The sequence below is a fragment of the Galeopterus variegatus genome, unplaced genomic scaffold (genome assembly GCF_000696425.1).
Source record: "Galeopterus variegatus unplaced genomic scaffold, G_variegatus-3.0.2 Scaffold371, whole genome shotgun sequence".
Classification (NCBI taxonomy): Eukaryota; Metazoa; Chordata; class Mammalia; order Dermoptera; family Cynocephalidae; genus Galeopterus; species Galeopterus variegatus.
The window spans coordinates 523,103-545,999 of NW_007726482.1; the positions used below are offsets into that span (position 1 = coordinate 523,103).

A 22,897-nucleotide genomic window follows, 5' to 3' on the forward strand; every position below is an offset into this window, starting at 1 on the left:
TCATTCCATGGCTGGGTCTCTCTGATCTTTATGGCCTACACTCAGAAGTCATGTCCTCAGAACAGACTTCTCTCACCACCTTATCTGGCAGGCCCACCCCCTTCCTTCTATCACATTAGCCACCTTCAATCAAACTTCTTGGGACACTCATTAACACTATCTGAGATTATCTTGTTCACCACTTTGTCTCCTCTTGCCTTACTTCACACCACTCCTCAGTAGTTCAATAAAATTCCATGGGAATGGGATTGTTATGGCTCAACTGTATCCTCAAGGCCTTTGAGGCAGTCAATGAATACTTATTGAGTAAATATGTTCTAGTGGATCTCTAATCAAGGATGCATGCTAATCTCTTCCCATTTACGCATAGTTTATAATCTCTCCAGATTATGCTGTTGAACATTTAAAGCAGCTTTCACATCCTTGGAGCCTTTATTGCCAGGCATGCCTTCTCCCCATCCCAACTTAAATACTGAATATTTGAATAGATTCATATTTGAATCTTACGTCCCAATAGATCTAGATTCCTGCCCAGAGACCCTTAAATACAACTCTCTGTTCCTAAGAATTTAATGTGTCATATATACTTTTCCTATGTATTATTACATCAATAAACATTTTAGAACAGGCATTAGTAAGTTTAAGTCCTCCCAAATCCCTCCCTCTCCTTAAAGAGTAAACACAAATAGAAAAACAAAAAAAATTGAAGTTGAATATCAACCCTAGGTTTTGTTTTCATCAGCACAAAACAAAACTTCAAAAGAAAAAATAATCTATTCGTTTTTACATCATTATATCCACATTTCTGATCAATAACTGTATCTCACACTGGGAATAAATTGCTTCAAGGGATGAATTAACTTTCAGACCAAAATGTGGTCTAGGGGAAGCATGGTATGTTAAACAGCTAAAGACCACATGGGTATACAAAACTCACTTGGACCAAACATACAACCAAGTGTGCCAAGGTCCAGGTGGCATCCAGCCATCCCTTGTTTAGAAAATTAGTTTAATTTGAATTACTTGAGCACTGGATTTTGTGGTAATGCATTTTTCAGTGAATTGTGGAAGATGGAGAAAGCTTAGCCCAAGATGGTTGAGTTGCAAAAATATTTGCTCTCTGATTTAGAAATTTAGAATAATCTTTGTTACAAATTTCCATATAATTGTTCCATATCCAAATTAAACCTGCCACATTTTCTATCCCCTGCATCACTGATTGATTCAAGCTGCAGATGAAAAGTCTTTTTCTCTCCCCTTCAACTTATTCTGACCATTTTTCAGGATATATTGAACATCCCTTCAATTCACAATAGAAATGTCACAATATCTGTGGAGAAAATATGGGCTTTCATAAACCACTAAAGCATGTTCTTGATTCAGAAATCCCAGAGAGCCTACGCCTTCAAAGTAGATTTGTCCTCCACATATAAACCTCATTTGTACATAGTTAATTATGATCTCATTCCCTATAAAGGAAAATGTTTCATTGGCTCTGATTTCCTTCTGACGTTTCTATCCCACTTTATTAACGTTCTTGGGTCCTGCTTTCCAGTCTTCACAGTCCAAATTAGAAAAGTGCTTTGCTTGTACTTCAGAGGTGGGGTTGGGAATGAAACTGTTTTCCAATTCTGAATTGCCCCATTTTTAAAGAAAAGAATAAAAACATCCAAGAAGGGTAGTTGAATATAATGCCAAGATTGCCTTTTGCTCTTGGATTTAATGTACAGAACTGAACATTATTATTTAGAATAGTACTCATATAAAACCATGCCAGTGAAATTAGCTTTGCCAAATTTATCATAGGCTGCTACAGGCTGAGACACTGGCGCCATCTCAAAGAAATCCACATGTGCTAATATGGACTAGGACTTTTTGTAATTTTTATTGTGCCTTTGGGGGAAAACATCTTTTCTAATAAAAAGATACTTCATCACTTCTCAATTTAAAAAATATCCTTTTATTCTATAGAAGAATTAAACTTTTCCCTCTTATCTGGGTGGGGAACCAACTCATCAGTCAAATGTTTGACTCTTAAGGATGACAATAATAGAACAATTTAGTTGGTGAGCCAAGATCCCAAGGAAGAAGTGACCTTTGTAACATTATTGTTTCTGCTTATTTTAAAATATATTTAGCACTGCTAATAATTTATTAAATGGGGTTATAACTGCTGAGGTGGATTTGAGCTGCATCAATGGAAATATCTGTAGATAAAAATAAACTAAAAAAACATAGTATTTCTTAATTCTGATGACCAACCCTTATTAATAGCAGACATATTTATTTTAAAATTTTATAAATTTCAAAATCACCATTATTTTTAAGCTGTAAAAAGAGAAATAACTGTTTTTGTTTTATTATTTAGTTTTGTTTATCTGATTAAGAGTCCTCTATAGAGGAAAAGCATTACTGTCTATTACTTTAAGTAGCACTTTAAAAAAACTATAATTTGTTACAGCCAACTGTTCATTACTAGTAAGGAAGATAATGGCTTCCATTTAATGAATAACTATGAATCCCAACAGGTATAATCATCTTCAATTTACAAAACAGGCAACTAGAAGTCAAAGACACTAGGTCATTTGCTCAGACCAGGACTAGTGCTATGATCTGAATCTGGGCTTCTTTATTTTTTTCTTTTTTTAATAGAAAAATAATTGATTGTATATGTCTGTGGGATACAGTGTCAATATCAATACCCATGTGTAATATATGATGCTTAAATCAAGATACTTAGTATATTCAACATTGCACAATGTAATCATTTTCTGTTTCTGGCCCTTTACCAGTTTCTCACTAACCCCTCTCCCATCTCCCTTTCCCACCTCTGGTGGCCTCAGCTCTGTTCTCTCCTTTTGAAAGTTCAACAAATTATTGTGACTGTTGTATCTTTATTTTTTTAGCTCCCACTCATGAGTGAGGAAATGCGGTATTTCTCTCTTTCCGTGACTGTCTTATTTCACTTTACATAATTTTCTCTACTGAATGTGGGCTTCTCTGATTCTTAAGTTCCTTCCCCTGTTTCCTCTTTCTAAGGAGAAAAAAGAAGACTGATCAGTGTCTATCTGATTTTATAGGCCCTAATAAAATCCCCAAAGCTAAAAGTTAACTCAGAGAAAAAACTAATTTTTACCAAATATGTAACTGAAGAAGAATGTATTGAAGTATTCTTCAAAGTTCCTGAAGAAATAGTAGCAATTTTAAAAGAATGTTTCATTAGAAGTATGTAAATTTAGAGAAAAAACATGAAGAACAAAGGGCAAAGTAAAGAATAATGTGTTTAGCAATTGAGGAAGCCTAAATAAGAGGATTAATTAGATCTAATTATACCCACTATTCCTAGGGACATAGGAGAGTCATGACAGTTATTCTAGAGGCTCCCTTTGAATATGTGGACCCTGGAAATTCTGGAAGGGAGAAATTCTGAGTGCTCAGAGTACCAGGGGAAAGCTTTTGTAGGGATTAATGCTTCTGGGAGAAACTCTCACCAGAGGAAAATGGTCAACAACTTTCAGCTAGAAAAGAAAAAGTGGCCTAACCCCATGAGCTTAGCTTAGCTGGAGTTGGTGGGGTGCATTACTCCTGCCAGATGTACAAAAAGGGAAGGTATTAATGCCATGTTGTAAAACTACTCAACTATGCCAATTGTAGCGTTACAGCAACAGCCCACTAAAGCCAAAACTTTTCATTATTTTAGTTATACTAAGTTTCCATTTGTATTGTCAGGGTTAGGACTCAGACCCTTCAAACCCACTGTGCAGACTGGGTCACCAGACACCTCACATGCCAGGCTGGATCATAGACCCCTCACACGCAGGTCCATGCTATGTAATTGGGAAAGTTCCCAGGAGCCATTGGCAAACAACAGGAGCTCAGTCCTCAGCAGTAGCAGCAGCAGCAGCAGCAGCAGCTTCCCTGTGGATCAGAGCCACTCATCTTTCACACTTAAGTCCACAACCCAGGACACCTGGATGCGCATGTGCAATTACATCAAATGCTCGGCAAGATTCTGAACATCTGAGGGGCCCTGACCATTTTTCTTCACTTTCCCTATACACTTCTATCCCCTAAGTAACCAGATAGACAGAGATTTTACCTCTTCAAACTAGAGAATGGCAATCTCTGAACAGCACGGTACTAGGCATCCCCCAGGAAGAAGACACTGTAGAAACCATCTGATAAGGATTGAATTGTGTCCGCCAAGTTTTACGTATTAGAAGCTTGATCCCCACTGTAACTGTTGAAGGTAGGAAAGCCTATCATGGTAACGGAAAGGTGGGGCCTTGAAGAGGTGATTGATGGATTAATGGTGCTCATGGGTGTGGTTCTGAGGACTGTAAAAGGAGAGCACACAAGGAGCTCTCCCTCTCTCTGTTCTGTCATTTTCTGTCATGCAAGACCCCTGCATTGCCATAAAGCCATCACCAAAGAAGACCATCCCCAGATGTGCTCCCTGGACTTTGGACTTCCCAACCTCTGAAACTGTAAGCAATAAATTTCATTTTCTTACAAATTACTCAGTTTCAGGCATTTGTTGTAAGCAACGGAAATGGACTAATACACCATCATAGTGGCAGAAGGAAGAGACCCCAACTTGTAGTGACCTAATTAAAAAATAAAGGCAGAAGTCCTTGTATTCTTTCAAAGTTGACAGTAAGGATTGCTACTACTAGAGCTAATTAATGGGCATTTTGGTTGGCCAAACCTGAATTCTTTTGACAAAAATGAGTGTCCCACCTAAGTCTATTAGACTTACTGTGCAAGAGTCTAAAATATTTTAGATATTAATTTCTGTTCCGAAGAGTATCAGTGACATGTTCTATCTCTCTTATCAGCCTTAGTAGCTTTCAAAAAGGATACAACAGTGGTGGAAACTCAGAAGCAGAAAGCATGGTCAAAGAATGAAAAATTCCAAAAGTGTATTTATTAATTCCTCGGTTCCTTGACCTGATGGACAAGGCCTCTGAAATGTCCTCTGCCCTATATCTCCCTGCAGAGCTCAGTTCTTGCTCCTTTACTACCACCTAAATGATCCAAGGGCAAGTTCAGATTTACATTACCCTCATGAGATTATCTCAGCTGAACTACACCAAAGCACATTTTCAAATGTCCCAGTGCAACCTAAGCATGATGCAAGATTTCTTAACCTAATGCTCAGATCACTACAAATTTTGACATTGCAGGGTCAGCATCCACTTTGGCAAAGAACCAGATCACCATTCCCACCTGGCAGGCTAACAGTGTGGGGCTCTGTGACATCAAAAAGCAAGGGCAACTTCTTTTCATTTTCCAGCAACGAAGCATAGCAACTTCCACCAACTGAGTAATGTGAATGAAAGTCAGCAATCTAAAAACGTTTCTAAATCTAAATTCGTGTTAGTGTGAGGTCTCACAAAAGAACTCCCAAAGTCCCACCGCGTTTGACCTACAAGACCGAGGTAAAGCAGCTTGCAGTTTACCTCCGAGGAAAAAAATCACACACAAAACATTTTAAGACAGCATTTGAAGCACATTGTCCACCAGAGAAACAGGCTGAAAGACCAACGTTATCATGACATCAGGCCACCCAGCTTCTTTCACATAACTAATGAGAAGAAAGATGATTGTGTGTGTATGAGGCTATGACTGTAAAGACCCAGTTGTAATTCGCAGGCATTTCCTTACGCTGCACGTGCGCAGACGAGCACGCCGTTTTCAGGTAGGATATCAAGACCGAATCATCACAGATTCGGTTCTGTCGTGTGGACCTTGTGTCACCAACAGTCTTCACTCTCAGCCAGTCACCTGATGGCTGACACCTACTCTGGTCTGCTTTTGTTTGATACAGAGCTTGGAATTACGTTGCTTCCAGGCCCAGTTCCAGTGCTCTTGCTTTGGTTTCAAGCTTTCTTATAATGAATAGTCATTCAGCCGGATATTACCTAAGTAACAAAAGTTCAGAACCAGCTTCCTGCTCCGTGCTGCCAATTACTGTTTTTCTTAACTACTTTACTAATTAATCAGAGACACACACATTTAAACATCTTCTACAGATCAAACTGGCAGTTTTTAAAATTTGTTATAATCAGAGTTGACAATGACAAAGTGAGAATAAAATATTAATGGGCACAACTTTTCAGATTAGAATTTTGGCCAAAGTATTATACCCTTTTGATCCTGTAATTCTATCACTAGTAATTTACCCTAAGATATAAACAGTGATACAGACAATAATATTCAAATAAAGAGGATCTTCATGGGGCCATGCATAGTAAGTAACACCAAAAACCACCACAATAACAGGGATTAGATCAATGTTATTGTATTTCTGTACATTGAGCTACTATTCAGCCACTAAAAGTCAAGAAAATTAAGGACAGCAATACTCTCTTTATAAAACATTAATGCTGTTTAGTAGACAGCAATGCATAAGATTAAGTAAAACAAAGTTTAGTTGCTATGAAGTTCATTAACAAGACATTCTGGGGTTCACAATACTAAAAGAATGCAGTAGAGTGTACTGTTGTTAAACTGGGCCACAATCCCAGTAGATGGCTTCCATTACAAATTGGCGACGTATCTGGCTCACAAAAGATTCAAGTTTTCCTAATTATGCCCCCAAATTATATCATATTCTAGTGTTTGTTATAAGGCATTATTTTCAAAATTAGATTATTACTTAACTAAACTAGTTTCACACCCTAAATCACATTTAAAATACCCTACAAGATTTTATCTAAACTCAAATTAGAAATAGAAAAATCTCATTATTGTAATTAACTAAATTCTACTTTGTGAAACATACACAGCCAAAATATATGAACAAAGACATATGGAGAACTCACATAAAAGAATCCAAGTGGTCCAGATATATATGGCACTTTCATTCCCAAGAGATACTTGACTTGTGAAGTCACGACATGGGTGGCAGCCCCAGTTGTCATCGCACTGATCACAGGCTCCGTAAGCAGGAATGTGGCACTGCCCAGTTGGAGCACAAACATGGCCACCTAAGAGAACAAACTAAGAGTCAGACTATACTTTCAGATGAAATTTCTCAAGGCTTCCAGAGGGATTAACATCTGACACATTTTTATTTTCATTTTACAGAGCTATAAAGAACTGATGTGTAACAGGTTTCTTAAATTTTGTATATTCAGTACTTTGGCTTTTCTTGAGAACATTACTTGGATCCAAGACTTTCTAAATGTTACTGGGTACAATGTAAGTATCTCAATTAAAATTAACCACAAGCTTTTTCTGAATATTGATTTTTTTTTCTTTTCTTTTCTAATCTTATATGTTACAAAAAGGGAAATACACTCAAGTCAGTTAACATATGGAGTTCTGTGAAAGAAAAATCAAATTTGAATACCATATCTATCATTTTAAAAATCAAAAAGATACAATTTACTACTTTACTGGCAGTAAGCTTAAAACCTCAAAAACATTGAAGAGTGAAAGCCATTCCTTTAGTTTCTTCCAGGTTCTGAGAAATGGGAACGTGCTATTTTGACCAGCAATTCCATCAAACAGCACTAAGGGGCCAATATTTAGTAAGAAGTTATCAGAACTTATTTGTATATGGGCAAGAGCAAATAACAGAGATAGGGTAAAGGAACATGTCTTAAAAAGCACGGAAATCAGTAGAAAAACTATTTTCCTTAAACATTTTTTTACTACTCCCAGTATCACGCTTTATCTCAAAACCATTTCAGGACCAGACAAAATCATCAACTCTGGGTAATAGCTGTGCATTGAGCTCTGCTGGGCAAAAGGTGACAGTAAGAATCAACTCTCCTCTCTAACTCTTAGCACTTCAATGATTAGTGTTCTTTCTTTGCCAGAGAGAGAGCTTTGAGAAGATGGCTCACTCTTTCACTTGACACAATTGTGTAAACTCAGTCATAGAAACTGCAAAAAGTAAAATTTACTTTTTTGAAAATAACATTAAATTATATTCATGAGTATCCACGCTGGAAAAGGGAAACAAAGTAGGTCATGCTGATACAACCTCTTAATGTGTCAATTGTAATATTTAAGTCAAGTGATTGATATTACAATCATATTGCAGTGCCCCTTGGACAAAGCAATAATTTTCTGAACTTATATTATAGTGGAGTTTCCTGGGCTCAGATCCGAAAGCCTAGGTTCTGATCCTGGTTCTGATCCTGGTTCTACCTCATCCTAGATTTGTGACTATAGAAAACCTACTCAAATTCTCTGAGCCTCATTCTGATCTGTAAATTTTTAGGGTGATGTCTGCCCTATCTATCTTGTAGAGTTGTTGTAAGGTGAATGGGAAAAAATATATGAAAGGGCTTTAAAACCTGTAAAATGTGTGATATACATAATGCAGCCTGAATATCATGAGGTATCTGAGATATTTACCCAGTACGGAAAACCAGTCCACAGTTTTGAAAATGCAGAAAGGTCCATACCACATTTCCCAATTCTATGAAACTTAAAAGAATCTATCAGTGCAGAAAAAAAAATGTATTTGAATTGTTTGCAGCATAGCAACCCCCTTTTATTCAATATGTAATGCAGAAAAGAATATGGGTTGCCAGTGTAGAAACCAAGCCATTAGTTACTGCCAACATAGGAAGCCAAAGCAGTAGCTTCTGCTACAAAATTTTTTTAAAAAACTATATGTCAGTTTGTCAAAGCAGAAATGTTCTGAGGGAAATACTCAAACAACCAGTGGTATGAGTACAAGTGCAACACAGTGATCTTTTCAGCAATTCTTCATTCATAGTCTGTTGATTTTCATCCTGAACACACAGTTAAGAACATTGAACTAATTATTAGCAAGTATCTCTTTAGTGGTAAGTTAGTTCTAATTTATGACATTAATGCTCACAGACCATGAAGATGAAATTAGCATATTATTGGGGTGCAATACCAAAGAGTTGGATTTTCACTTCAGCTAAATGCAGCATACAAGTAACCCAACTCTTAGAAATGGTGAAACCTATTTGCATATATAAAATTTTATGCATATGTGGAATGTTGGAAAAGTTTTATTTTTAGGCCAAGTAAACTTACCTTCATTTATTTTGAGAAGCAAACTCCTGGGAGGTGTTGTATAGATCATTACCATTCTACTGTCTATTTTTCGTTTGTTTCCTAAATTCCAGGGCCAATTTACAGGGATTAATGATTTGCCATGCCTGAGAAACAAACGTCACCTAACCTGAGGTGGTCACCAACCACTTCCAGTTAAACCACTACCTATCTTCTAGTAGAAGCTTCTTTGTCATTTCCACAACCTAACAGTTACAAACAGAAGGGTCTAGAAAAAGTAGAAGATATAAAGAGGTCAACTAATTGCAGTGCTGAAAATACAGGAAACTGCCTTGCAACAAAATTGAGAAAAAATTGAGTATCCTATTTTAAAACATCCAAAGACTCAAAATATTTTTGTAATATTCTACTTCTACACATATTTATGCTTTTAAAAAATTCTCCCAGCAGGAGATAAATCCCTAAAAGGAGAGTTCTTGATTCTGAAAGGTTGACAAGTCCCTTAAGACCTCATTTTTGATGCAAACCATTGGACATATGAAGGATGATTATGAACATGTGAGATTTAACTGAGGGGAAATAACTCTCTTCTGATTGACAACTTTCCATCACCCAAGGCAATGGTAGATATCTTAAGAAGGAAGAGGAGGAAGAGAAGGGAAGGGGGAGGGAGGAGGAGAGATTTTAAAACCCCCTTCTTTCCCACTACCCAAATTTCAGCAGTTTATTCACATTGAAATTGGGGATCTGGCACAGAGAGGCTGATATACACAGCTTGAGGGCAGCAAGTACCCAAGCAACTCAGCCTTTGCTAGAGGGCCCCACAGATTGACCCTTGTTTATTTGCAAATTTAAGTATGTGAAATGGGGGTTCTTCTAAAACATGTTGCTTAGAGGCCCAGTATTTAAATTTTATACCAAATGTTAAGGATTTTTTAAAGCTACTGATGTAATAAACAGCCACATCAGCTCCTTTTACTAATAATAGGTATGATAATAATTCTAATCTGGCTAGCCGAGTCCCAAAATCTGACCATGCAGCATTTTATGAGAAAATAAATATCATACAGTATATTTCAGATGTTTGTGGTAATGCTGATGTTACGGGCTAATGCTGAAAATCTCTGACATATATTAGCAAGGTTCACTAGCATGAGTCTATTTGTTGTGTAAACACCATGTGTTCTACCTAAATTGAACGTATCTCAGATTTAAGCCATTTTTTGCAAGTGGCATTCAAATATTTTTAAATAAAAAAGTGCATAGGAAACAACCACATCACCTGAGTAGATGGAATATAGCGTGTATTTCAGGTTATGTTGGTATGTCTGCAGTCTAGCTCTTACCTTATACCAAATCACTTATTTGTCCATTCAATGAATATTTAATGAATACCTACTAGGGCTAGGCAAAACATCGTTGCACAATAGATAGTTCTGCTTTTACCAGAGTGTTATTTAAATGAAATCATATAACATAGAGACTTTTCAGACTGGCTCAATGTATAAAACAACCTCCCTGAAAGAAATGGCAAAAAATGTGCTGATGTAAATAACTTTGGGAATGAGTAGAGTCTGTGAAACTAAAGGCAAAAAAGAAACACCATATTCTAGTTGGTAATGCTGTCTCCCATGCGGGTAGGGGTTAACAATTCTGAAACCACTATACACGTACACTTTAATTTCAGAATTAAGAAATTGGATGGTGGAGAGTGGGAGCGAGGTTCTCACTGTTGGAGCAGGAGGTTACAGACAAGCAAGGCAAGAAGGCTAGAATGAGCATCGCGGTAATGGATTAGAGTTGGAGACATCGCTATGAACTCAGGTTTAGCTTAATACAGATACAGAAGGTGCTGTGGATTGAATGTCCTCCCCCAAACTCAATGAAGTTTAAGTTGTGCCCCCCAAATTTCCAGGTATCAGAAACTTGGGCACCCCCTGTAACTGTTTAGGGTGGGAAATCTTATTATGGTCATTGAAAGGTGGGGCCTTGAAGAGGTGATTAAATTGTAGAACCATGCCAGAGTGAATGGATTAATAATGGTGATCAGGGGTGTGGTTCTGAGAGCATATTAGAGTCTCTGTCTGCTCTGCCATTTTCTGCCATGTGTGAGACCTCTGCATTGCTGTAAAGCCACCACCAAAGAGAACCCTCACCACTTGTGTTCCCTGGACTTTGGACTTCCCAGCTTCAAACTATAAGCAATAAATTTCATTTTCTTATAAATTACCTGGTTCCAAGTATTTTTTTTATAAACAACAGAAATGGACTAATACAGATAGATACATATAGGAATACATGTATATGTTTACATACATGAGTTAATATACACATGCATTTCTTTGCTCTGTCAGCTGAAATGCCCTAAAAGCAGCAACACCTCAGTAGCAACGGATACACTTATCACCCAGATCTTGATTTCTGAAACCTTTCTGGAACAAAAGGAACGAGGTCTCCTTACAAAAATGGATAATTCTAGGGCCGGGGCTGGACACATACAACATGAACCTGGATCATATTGTAGTGCTGGAAAGTGAGGAAGTGCTAAATAAATGAATAAACAGGAGTGTGAAGGAGGGACACTGCATCCAGCTGAAAGAATTCCCAATGCCCAGAGGTGGAACAATTTGTAGTATTTGATTATAACCCAAAGAATAAAACAAATACCCTAGATTTCATACTGGTATAAATGATTGACTAAATAAATAAGTGGGGGAGAATAGGCACATCTCCTGTGCAGAAGTCCAATAATTTATTGCTGATACTCCCCGTTCTTTAACTTAATTCTCCACTTAACCTAACTTCCACTCCTTAAGTGTGGGCTGTGCATACTAACTTATTTCCAAAGAACACAGTATAGAACGGAAGAAAATAGAGCAACCATACAGTGGAGAAACCTGACAAACTATCTCAGCCAGGTGATCAAGTCAACACCAACAATACCTCTTGCAGATAGTCTACGATGTGATGAAAATGTTACTTTACCTCTCTGGCCTTTCTCCTAAAAATCCATAAAACCAATCTAATCATGGGGAAAACATTAGACATAACTCAGTTGAGAAACATTGTACAGAATATCTAACCAGTACACCTCAAAACTGTCAAGGTCAAAAATGAGAAAGTCTCTGGGCCGGCCCGGTGGCGCACTGGAGAGTGCGCCACTTGGGAGCGCGGCGGCGCTCCCGCCGAGGGTTCAGATCCCATGTGGAGACTGGTTCCCGCTCACTGGCTGAGCGCGGTGCGGGTGCAACACTGAGGGTTGCGAACCCTTTGCCGGTCCCTGGTACGGGCACGACACCGAAGGTTGCGAACCCATTACCGGTCAGTAAAAAAGACAAAAAGGAAAAAAAAAATGAGAAAGTCTCATAAATTTTCAGTCAAGAGGAAACTAAGGGAAGACAGGACAACTAAATGTAATGTGCTGTCCTGGATGAAATCTTAGAACAGAAGAACATTAGGCAAAATTTAAGGAAATCTGAATGTAACATATGGAATTTGGTTAATAACAATGTATCAATCTGGTTCATTAATTATGACAAGTATACAATGTGGGGTATGTGCTAAGTACTATCTTTGTGACTTTTCTGCAAATCTAAAATTACCCTAAAATAGAAGTTATTAAAAAATAATAAAAGAAACCTCCTCTACCTCTTCCATAGAATCTTCAGGTGAGTCTACATTTCTTACCAGTGTGTGCTGTGCCTGAAGAGTATCTGAGTTTTGTGCACGTGTGCACAGGAATAAAGAAGGACTCTGCAAGGAGCACCTCATGTCTGGGTTTCAGAGGTACGGCATGTGTGCAGATGACCACACCAAGACAAAGACAGAAACCACATATATAAAAGAGAGGAACAGAAAACATGCCACTGAATTACAGAAGGAGAGAGGAATACTGCTGGATAGGGTTAATATTGTGCCTTGACACTTACGTAGGAATTCAAGAAAGAGAAATAATTGGAAAGCATTCCAGAAAGAGGGAAGAGTATGAGCATAAAGTAGGACAGCGTCCAGAGGACACAGAGTTGCTAGTGTAGAAAGCAAAACTAGCCAAAAGGGAGTAATAGAAAATAAAGCAAGAAATTTTGAAGTCAGAATATGGAGCACCGTAAAACTAGTGAAAAGGGAATTTTGTAGAAGCGAGTGACATCACTTTTCCATACATTTATTAAACACCTAATTTTGTGAGTATGCTGCACACTGGCTCCAACATCAGAGCTGTGCTTTGGTAGGATGGATCTGATGATAGGATGTGGAACAAATGGCCATTGAAAAGGTTAGTATAAGAGGAGTAACTACAGGAAAAAGGATAAAGGCACCTAAACTACACAGAGCAGGAATGGAGGGCAGAGAGATGAGCCAGGATTATGCAGTAGATGAACTAATCATATGCTTAGGAAACAATTGACTTTTATTAGATTTCTGTTTATTGTTGAATGTATCAGAAATTCAGTAGATATAAAAATTATTTTTATTTGGAATTACATGGTTGAAGGGGGCATCATAATCATCTCAGTTCTCAGACTTTTCAAGAAAAAAACTAACCTCTGATGCAAGAGATAGTCAGAACTGCTAGGGATGGATGATTTGACTCCTTTCCACACCAGCTAAAGAAAACAAAAAGTTGTAAAATGGAATAATCAGAGCATGATATTATTATAAGACACAGGGGAGTAGGGTGGTGTAGGCATAATTGTATTTTTAGTTTTATCAGGTTGGAGGGGGCACTGTGAGAAGAGGTGGTGGATTTTATTGACTATGTCTCCACATTTGAGCTGGATGGATCTATGACCAAATTAGAGAGAAGACTTTTTTTATATTTCTATTACTCCTTTTTGATTTCATTAAGAACCGTGTTACAATTTGAACAGATATAGTCACATCCTCCATCTTCTGGTGGAGAATGGAGAGAGAAAGTCTGAAAAGGTTTTTAAAAAAACCTGAAAAACCCTCCATTTAATTTTGGTTATTTAACATAGTGATGCCACTAACATTTAATTGACCTTTTATCTTATTCAATTGCTCCAACTTACATTTATTAAGTACCAGCTGCTAGAATTATAGAGAGAAACAGTCTCTATTCTAGAGAGACTCACAGTCTAGAAAGGGAGGCAAATATGTAAAAAATGCTTTCTGGTAGATTGAGAAGCCCTATAATGTAGGACATAAGCAATTATAAGAGGAATCACTTACAACCATGTCCAAAAATATTTAGGAGGGTTTTTCTGAAATGTTTATATTCAAATGAACTTCAAAGGACAAGGAGGAGTCATACAGGTGACATGAGAAAGGGCCTTGCAGGCCTATAGACTGGCAGGCACACCGTGGCAGAGCTGAGAACATCACCCAAGCACACGGCACATGCCCAGCACACAGGCTGCTGATACTATTGAAGGTTAAATATGGGAAAGAGCTCACACAATGCCTAGCCCTGGAAGTTGCTGGATTAAGTTTCCTTGCTTCCTTTCTCAATATTAGTTTAGAAATCTGTGTAGCACAGTAGTTATGAGAGTATATACTGGAGTCCAACTCCTACTCTGCTAATTCTTAATTACATGTTTCTAAATAAGCCATTTTACCTTTCCATATCGTCATCTGTATAATGGGGAAAATGATATCACTTATTTCATAAAATGTTGGTAAGGACTGAATATACAAATACATGTAGTAAATTTAGAAAAGAGTTTGGTGTACAGTAGAATAATATATATTATTGTTCTTTCTAATGTGAGGAATTTTCAATTTATAATTATAATCATGTTATAATTCTCATTTTATTGTTTATTTCTTCTTAGCTTCACCACGTACAAACACAGCTGAAAAATTTTAAACAGATTAGTACCTTCCCGACTATAATAGTGGTGATTACCAAAAGAGATTTTAGATTGTCCTCCTCCCGCATTACAAAAGAATGAAGTTGATGATTTTTTTCTGGAAAGAATGAAGTCGATGATTTTTTCATAATAAGTATGATGTGTTGAATAGGCACGTTAAACTAGTTTACACTCTAAGTCCTTTCTATACTCACAACACTCTTATTTTAAGACCCTCAAAAAGTGTTTAGTACAAAACCAAAAGTAAATGGAGAATCTCCTATTTAAATCTGCTGTTGTTTTTTAACATCCTTGAAGACGTCAAGACCATGTGTTTCCAGAATGCACTAGTATAATAATGCAAGGCTCTGTCACTAAACACCCCACCTTGTGTCACCCCACCCTTGTGCAATTGTCAAACAAAAGAGCTGTATATCCCCATGTCCTTCAGGGCAAAAATACTGTCTTGTGGTTGCTTCAGAAAAGTAGAGTTTGGGAAAATTTCCAGAGGTAGGTGGGCAGGAGGCAATCCCAGACTCCTCTCAATTCCTTGAAAAAAAAATGGGCAAAGTGCCCATCATGGAGAATAATAAAGCTACGGGAAGAAGAGAACAATGGTTTTAAAGGTGCATTGACTTTTATTGAGTATTTGTTTCTGAACAGAAAAGCTTATGGATATACTGGCATTTTAAAAGGTTCCCCCTTGCCTGCAAGTTAACAACTCATCGCTGTGAGTGTGTGAGCAATTTCTCTCTTGGCTGCTACTGGGTTTTGGCTACAAAACTTTTCTTTCTTTCTTTTGAAAAGTAATATTAATAGCACAAAATTGCATCAATTATACCAGAAAGAGCTTCTTTGCAAAATGGGACATTTGATGTACCTGAAAAATAGATGGTAGAAATGGAAACAAAGATTACCACACCAGTCAGTTCAGTAACTGTATTACAAACAATCAGAAATTGCATGAGTTTAATCACAGGAGTTCACACTATGTTATAAACCATTACAGTAAAACTAGAAAATCAATAAAAATAGAGTTATGCTGAGTGAACTAAACCAGACCCCCAAAAAGGGACAGTGAATCTGTTATTATAAAACTCTAGAAAATGCAAACTAATATATAGTGATAAAAGGCAGATCAGTGGTTGCCATGGGCCAGAGGCTGTCTAAAGGAGTAGGAGGAAGGGATTAAAAATGGTCAAGAAAAAATTTGGAGGAGTGTCAGATACTTTCACTATCTTGATGATAGTTTTAGGGGTACACTCATATGTCAAAACTTATCAAATTCCAAATATGTGGAATTTATTGTATGGTGATTATACCTCAATAAAGCTCTTTTGAAAAGACCCCTAACCTAATGTATGACACAAAAACATATCACATTACATTACTATGGTTGTATAAGTGCACTTTATTTATCCTAGCAATGTAAATGAAATGGTAAAGGAGAAGGGAGAGAGGAATAATTTGTTTTGTCTGACAATGAGTGAGAGGCATTTGGATGCATTTATATTTATGAAACACACATATACAGCTTACCTAAAAGAAGGTTATCAAACCACCAAGAGACTATTATTCTGGTAAAGGCAGCCTACAGTAATGAATGCATCATTCTCAGTACAAGAGTGATCAAACAGACAAAAAAGAGTGAATAATCACAGTAAGGTAAAATTCACCCTGATCTTTAACTCTGATAATAGAGATTACACGTTTTTTTCCCCAAATGCTCATGAAACATTCACAAAATTGATTATGTATTAAGTCACAAGGAAAATATCAACAAATTAGGTAATGTAGAAATATTGCAAACAACACTCACCGACCACAATGCAATAACACTAGAGATGATTGACAAAACTGAAAAGCAAAAAGACCTATCCACCTAAAAATTAAAACTCCTCTCTTAAACAATTTTTAGGTGAAAGGGGATATACAAACTAAAATCACAGAATTTTCATTTCTAAAAATATTTGTAGCAAAACACTATATCAGAATCTATAGACCACATTTCAAGCAATGATCACAGAAAAATTCATAGCATTAAATGCATTTATCAACAAAAAATGAAAAATTTATAATTAATTGAATTCACAGCTAAAAATTAGAAAAAGAGAAACAATAAACAAGAAAAATAGCAGGAAAAAGGAAATAATAAAGATAAAAGCAGAGATAGGAATAGAAAAAAATAGACTTATTACTTCAAAATCCAGTTTCTATAAAAGCATTAACAAAATACACAAACCACTAGCTAACTTGATCAAGGAAAAAGGCACAAATATAAAAATTAGGAAACCCATTAATATAATATACCATACAATAGTTTTAAGAGAAACCCATAGGACTGCCTCTATAGATGCTTCACAAATGTCCTCAGGAATATTCAACATTTTTTCTAATTTGTAATAAAAATGCAAAAGTATAAACAAATAATTTCTTAATGTAACAAAATATATAAACTTTATTCTTAAGGCAGCAATATAATTAGCAAAGATACTAAAAGCATTTTAAATGCAAGAAAGGGCAAGAATACCCACTATTTCCACTATTATTTAACATTATAGAGTGCCAGCACACAACCCAGCAGGTAGGCCTTGCCACTGCTGCCCGACTCCATCCCCAGCCTGGCCGAGTGTGCGCTGATCAGAGAGGTGCCCTGCCGGAGAGGCCCCAGATCCACGGAGACCATGTGCACTGCAGTGTGAGGTGTCAGCGTGCAACCCAGCAGGTAGGCATCAGCACCGCTGGACTTCATCCCTGGCCCGGCCAAGTGCACGCCGACCAGAGAGGCACCTCCCCGGAGAGTCCCAAGACCTGAGGTGACCACACACCCAAGGCATCAGTGGGCAACCCAGAAGACACTGAGGCAGCTTTGCCAAATTGGCAGCCCCAACAGCATCCTAGCCAGATAATAGTGGTGAACCAGTGGACCATGAAATCCCGGGCTGCGATGACTAAACATCGAAGGAAAGATACCAGAAACATGAAAAATCAGGAAAGTATACCACCAGAGGGTAATAACTCTCAAGCTCTAGATCCTATAGAACAAGAAGCCCTTGAAATGTCTGACAAGGTATTTCGAGTGATAATTCTAAGGAAACTAAATGAGATACAAGAAAACTCAGCTAGACAACATTATGAAATGAGGAAAAGTATACAGGACCTGAAAGAAGAAATGTACAAGGAAATCAATGCCCTGAAAAAGAATGTAGTGAGCTTGCTGAGCTGAAGAATTCATTCAGTGAAATAAAAAACACAACAGAGAGTTTAACCAGCAGGCTTGCAGAAGCAGAAGAGAGAACTTCTGACCTTGAAGATGGGCTGTTTGAAATAACACAGGCAGACAAAAAAAAAAAGAAAAAAGAATTAAAAACGTTGAAGAAAATCTAAGAGAGATATCAGACAACCTTAAGTGCTCAAATATGCAAGTCATGGGTATTCCAGAAAGGGAGGAAAAAGGAGATTGCAATTAAAACATATTTAACAAAATAGTGGCAGAAAACTTCCCAGGTATAGGAAAAGACACAGATCTTCAGATTCAGGAAGCTCAAAGATCCCTAACTGTATTCAATCCAAAAAGGTCTTCTCCAAGACATGTTATAGTCAAATTGGCAAAACTCAAAGACAAAAAGAGAATCTTAAAAGCTACAAGAGAGAAGCGTCAAATCACCTATAAGGGAGCCCCTATCAGACTAACATCAGACTTTTCATCACAAACCCTAAAAGCCAGAAAGAAATGGGATGATAGATTCAAAACACTAAAAGATACTGCCAGCCAAGAATACTCTACCCCGCAAGGATATCCCTGCCATTTTGCAACAACATGGATGGACCTAGAGAGAATTATATTAAGTGAAACAAGTCAGGCACAGAAAGAGAAATATCACATGTTCTCACTTATTTGTTGGAGCTAAAAGTAAATAAATAAATACACAAATAATCTGGTGGGGGGAAGAAGACACAATTACAATTCCTTGAAGTTAATACAACAAGCAAACAGAAAGGAGGTTGTTGGGAGGGAGGGGGTAGAGGACAGAGGGAGGGAGCTTTCAGTAATGGGCCACAATAATCAACCACATTGTATATTGACAAAATAAAATAATTTTTTTTAAAAAACAATAAATATAAATAATAGAGGATATTAAGGAAAATAAAAATAGAAAAAATAAAGCGTGCAAAAATGTAAAAAAAAATAATATTATAATAGAGGTATCATCTAACGCAATTTGACAAAACAAATCACCAGTCATATAATTTTGTGAAGAAGTAAAAATGTCTCTAGAAAATACTAGCAAATCAATGAATAATAAAACTAATTCAAATAATAAGAGATCTCAGTAAGGTAAGAAGATGTAAAATTACCATACAAAAATAAAAAGAGTTTCAGACATAAACAATAACTTAGCCAGAGGATATAATGGTAAAGAAAACCCCATTTATAATAGAAACAAAGAAAATTAAATCCTTAGGAATAAACTTTACAAAAATATGCAAAACATATAAGAGAAACATTTTAAAACACTCTGGAAGACACAAAATTAGATTGAAACAAAAGGAAAGGCATCCTCTGTTCTTAGGTAGGAAACTCAAACATCATAAAGATGTCGATTTAGCACAACCCTAATAAAAATATCAACAAGCTTTTTATATGGGGCTAGGCAAATTGATGCTCATAAAGGAAGTTCATAAGAAAGAACAAACATGCAAGAGTGGCCAGAACATACACACAAAAAAACCCCCAAAAATCTAAAAAGGTGGACTGGTTCTACCAGACTTTGAACCATACTATTAAATCTTCATAAAACAGTATGCTACTGTCACAAGAATAGATGTACAGAGTAAAATAGAATAGAAAGTCCCAAAGTACATCTAAGTTAATATGGAAATGATAAAGGTGACATCTTAAATTACAAAAGCACAAATGGACTTTTTAATAAATGTTGCTTGCACAACTAGGCAGTCACTTAGGAAAAAAATAAAATTAGATTCACACCTCACATCATACACATAAATAAACTCCACACTGATTAGAAGTCTAAATGTAAAAAAAAAAAAAGAAAACCTTAAATCATAGAAGTACTAGAAAAAATATGGATAAATTCCTCTATAAACTCAGTGTAGGAAAAAATTTTCTAACACTGGCTCAAAATCCACAGGCAATAAAAGAAAGAATTGATAAATTTGACTACATTACAAGGTTTTTTAAAAAAAAATTGCATGGTAAAATGAAATCAAAGAACTGCCAAATTAGTAAATTTGTACTAAATGCATTTGTAATAAATACCACATTTGTAATATATACCACAGATAAAAGGCTAATATTCATTCTATATAAAGAAGTCTTAAAATTTTAGAGGAATAGGACTAAAATTCTGACATAAAAATGGCAACAATTCTGTTGGTGAGCCTCGCACTCTCATACATTGCTATGGGAATGCAAATTGCTGCTACCCCTTTGGAAGAGAATTTGACAATATTTAACAAAACTACATTTATTTTTGTTTTACATATATCTTTTGATCGAGTAATGCCATTCTAGGAATCCACCTTAAACAGACACTACTAACAAAATGGAAATATATATATACATACATAACTGCATTGTTTAGAATTCCATATATTGAAATCAACCTAAATGCCCAAATAGAGAAGATGTGTTGAATGAACTATGATGTACTATGCAGCAATAAAAAAGCATGAAGAATATTTCTGTGAACTGACATGGAGTGATTTCCAGGATATATCATTAAATGAAGAAAGCACAGTACAAAAGAATACTACCTTTCATGTAAGAACAAAGGGCAAATAAAATTTGCAGGTATCTTCTCAGTTTGCAAAAGAAACAAAGGAAGTATAAACCAGAAATGAATGAGACAGGTTACTTCACAGGAGGTGGGTGAGAATAGAGGGGAAATGGTAGAGAAACAGGGAGAGGGGCGTGAGTGATAGTTCTGAGAATGCCTTTTTTTTTTTTTAAATAGTCCTTTCTTGGTTTAATAATAATTAAAATCAAAAGAAATCAAACTCATTTAATTTTTTTAAATCGTAAAATTATTAACTAGTATGATGTTTGTTATTTCTTGCTTTTCACATTCCTGAATACATAATTCAGTTTTTTAGTTCAACATGCTTTCTGAGAATCTACCAAATATAGAGCTATGCAAAGTGCAACAAGAACTTGAAAATGGGTTAATATGCTATATTATCCTCAAGAACTTAGTTCCCTAAATAATGCCTTACATAGAAAAGAAAACAAACTAAAATACTACAAACATACAGAAAGTTGGAAGAAAAGCAAAAAAAAAAAAAAAGCAAATCACAAAATAAAATCAGAAATTTTATGTTATGAAGACAGTTTGCTATAACTATACAACTTAATTTTATTACATTTCCTTTATTATTTTATGCCATACCTTCTTCTAATTATTCCAATAAAACATTGAATTTTCAAAAGGAAAGAACAGAACTGAGGTTACCAGAGGTGGGAAAGGGTGAGGGGGGCTAGTGAGAAATTGGTTAAGAATCACAAAGAATGATTACACTGTGTAATGATGAGTATACTAATTATCCTGATTTGACCATGAAATATTGAAACAGATATTGATATTCAACTCAGTACCCCAGAAATATGTATAATCCAATAAATAAATAAATAAATAATTGCATAAGACCAGTTAAAATTAGATAGACATACTAGAATCATTAAAATAATGTTAAAGAATATAAGTCAAGTAAAGAAGTAGAGGGGGAGTTCTGTGGGGGGGAAATTAGACAAATAAAAGCTACAATTTAGGGGGAAGAAACTTACATGTGAACTACAAGAAAATAAGGCAAAAAAGGAAATGCACTGATGAGTCACAGAGCCCTTATCTGATAAAAGAAAGCACATCAGTTGCCAGACAATGAAGCCCCTCCAGAACCTGCTTCTGTGACTTCCTGGAATACAGAAACAATAAATGTCTTTAGGAATAAAAAAAAAAAAAAAAAAGAAAGAAAAGAAAGAAAAAAACCCTTGATAGTAGGTTTCTCCGTTATTGGCAGCTGAAAGCATTTTTAACTTACACACACTGAATCATCAGACATGATTGTTTCAGACACCTTAACAATATTACCTAATTAACCTAAATCATTCCATCAGCTGGATCTTCAGAGGGAAAATAAAAAAATAAAATAAAAAACCTGAAAATGAATAATGTACAAGCAAAAGTGAAACAACACACACAAAGAAATGAAACAAGGCAAACAAACACCTCCTGTGTTTGTAGAAACAGGATACCTTGGCATGGCCCATAGACAGTGGATTTCAGATCTGAAGGAGAAAAGGAAAAATGACTGAGAAGCTGGATCCAAAAGATCCAAAAGTCTCTGAGGTTCTAGTTGACAACGAACAAATGAGATTGGAGGTCAGATGAAATCCAGCCATCTGCTTAAAAATTTGCTAGAACGGAGGTCATGTATCCAGGACCAGAACTAAAGAGGACGGAAAGCAAATGTTTGATGAAGTTATAAGAGAAAAAATGCAACTCGCTGGATCAGATTGTACATGTAATAAAAGGCCATAAAAATGAGATTATTTTTATTATCTTTAATAATATCCTGTTTTACTCTTATAATTCTAGGGAGTTTCATTCTGGGAAATGAGACATTTACTTTTTATGTTGTTGGAATTCTGACTTTTACTTTTAAATTTTATTATTTAAGTTCTTAATCCAAACATACCAGATAATAACAAAATACCTGATGATTATTTTAAGCTTATGGAAAATGGTTAAACTGAGACTAAGCAGAAGGTTTTAGAATCTTATTGCTAATTATGTATTTTCTTAGAGTTTTGAAACACTAAATACACCTAAAACTAACTTGTTCCATGCTTTACAGAATAAAAGAAAGTCCAAACCTAGTAAAAATCATAAGTTCAAAGAAGAAATGAATGGAAAATAATGGGACAAGAAGGTGAAGCAATGTGATCTTTCTTGTGTTATTACAGAGATTTTTTACAGTAAATGAACAGAAATTAAGAAAAACCTATACCAAACCCATGTTTGAACCACCAGTTCACATGGCTGATTACTTCTGAGATG

General features: G+C 36.1%; 1 protein-coding gene across 1 annotated transcript in view; it reads right to left on the minus strand.

Moving 5' to 3' along the window:
* The window catches only part of SLC26A7 (solute carrier family 26 (anion exchanger), member 7), a 120,839-nt gene that overhangs the window by 55,983 nt on the left and 41,959 nt on the right, over window positions 1-22,897 (minus strand). The window contains exon 4 of the mRNA XM_008568057.1: window positions 6,828-6,992. Within this exon, the coding sequence (XP_008566279.1) occupies window positions 6,828-6,992 (165 nt within the window). The remainder of the gene's footprint in view (window positions 1-6,827; window positions 6,993-22,897) is intronic.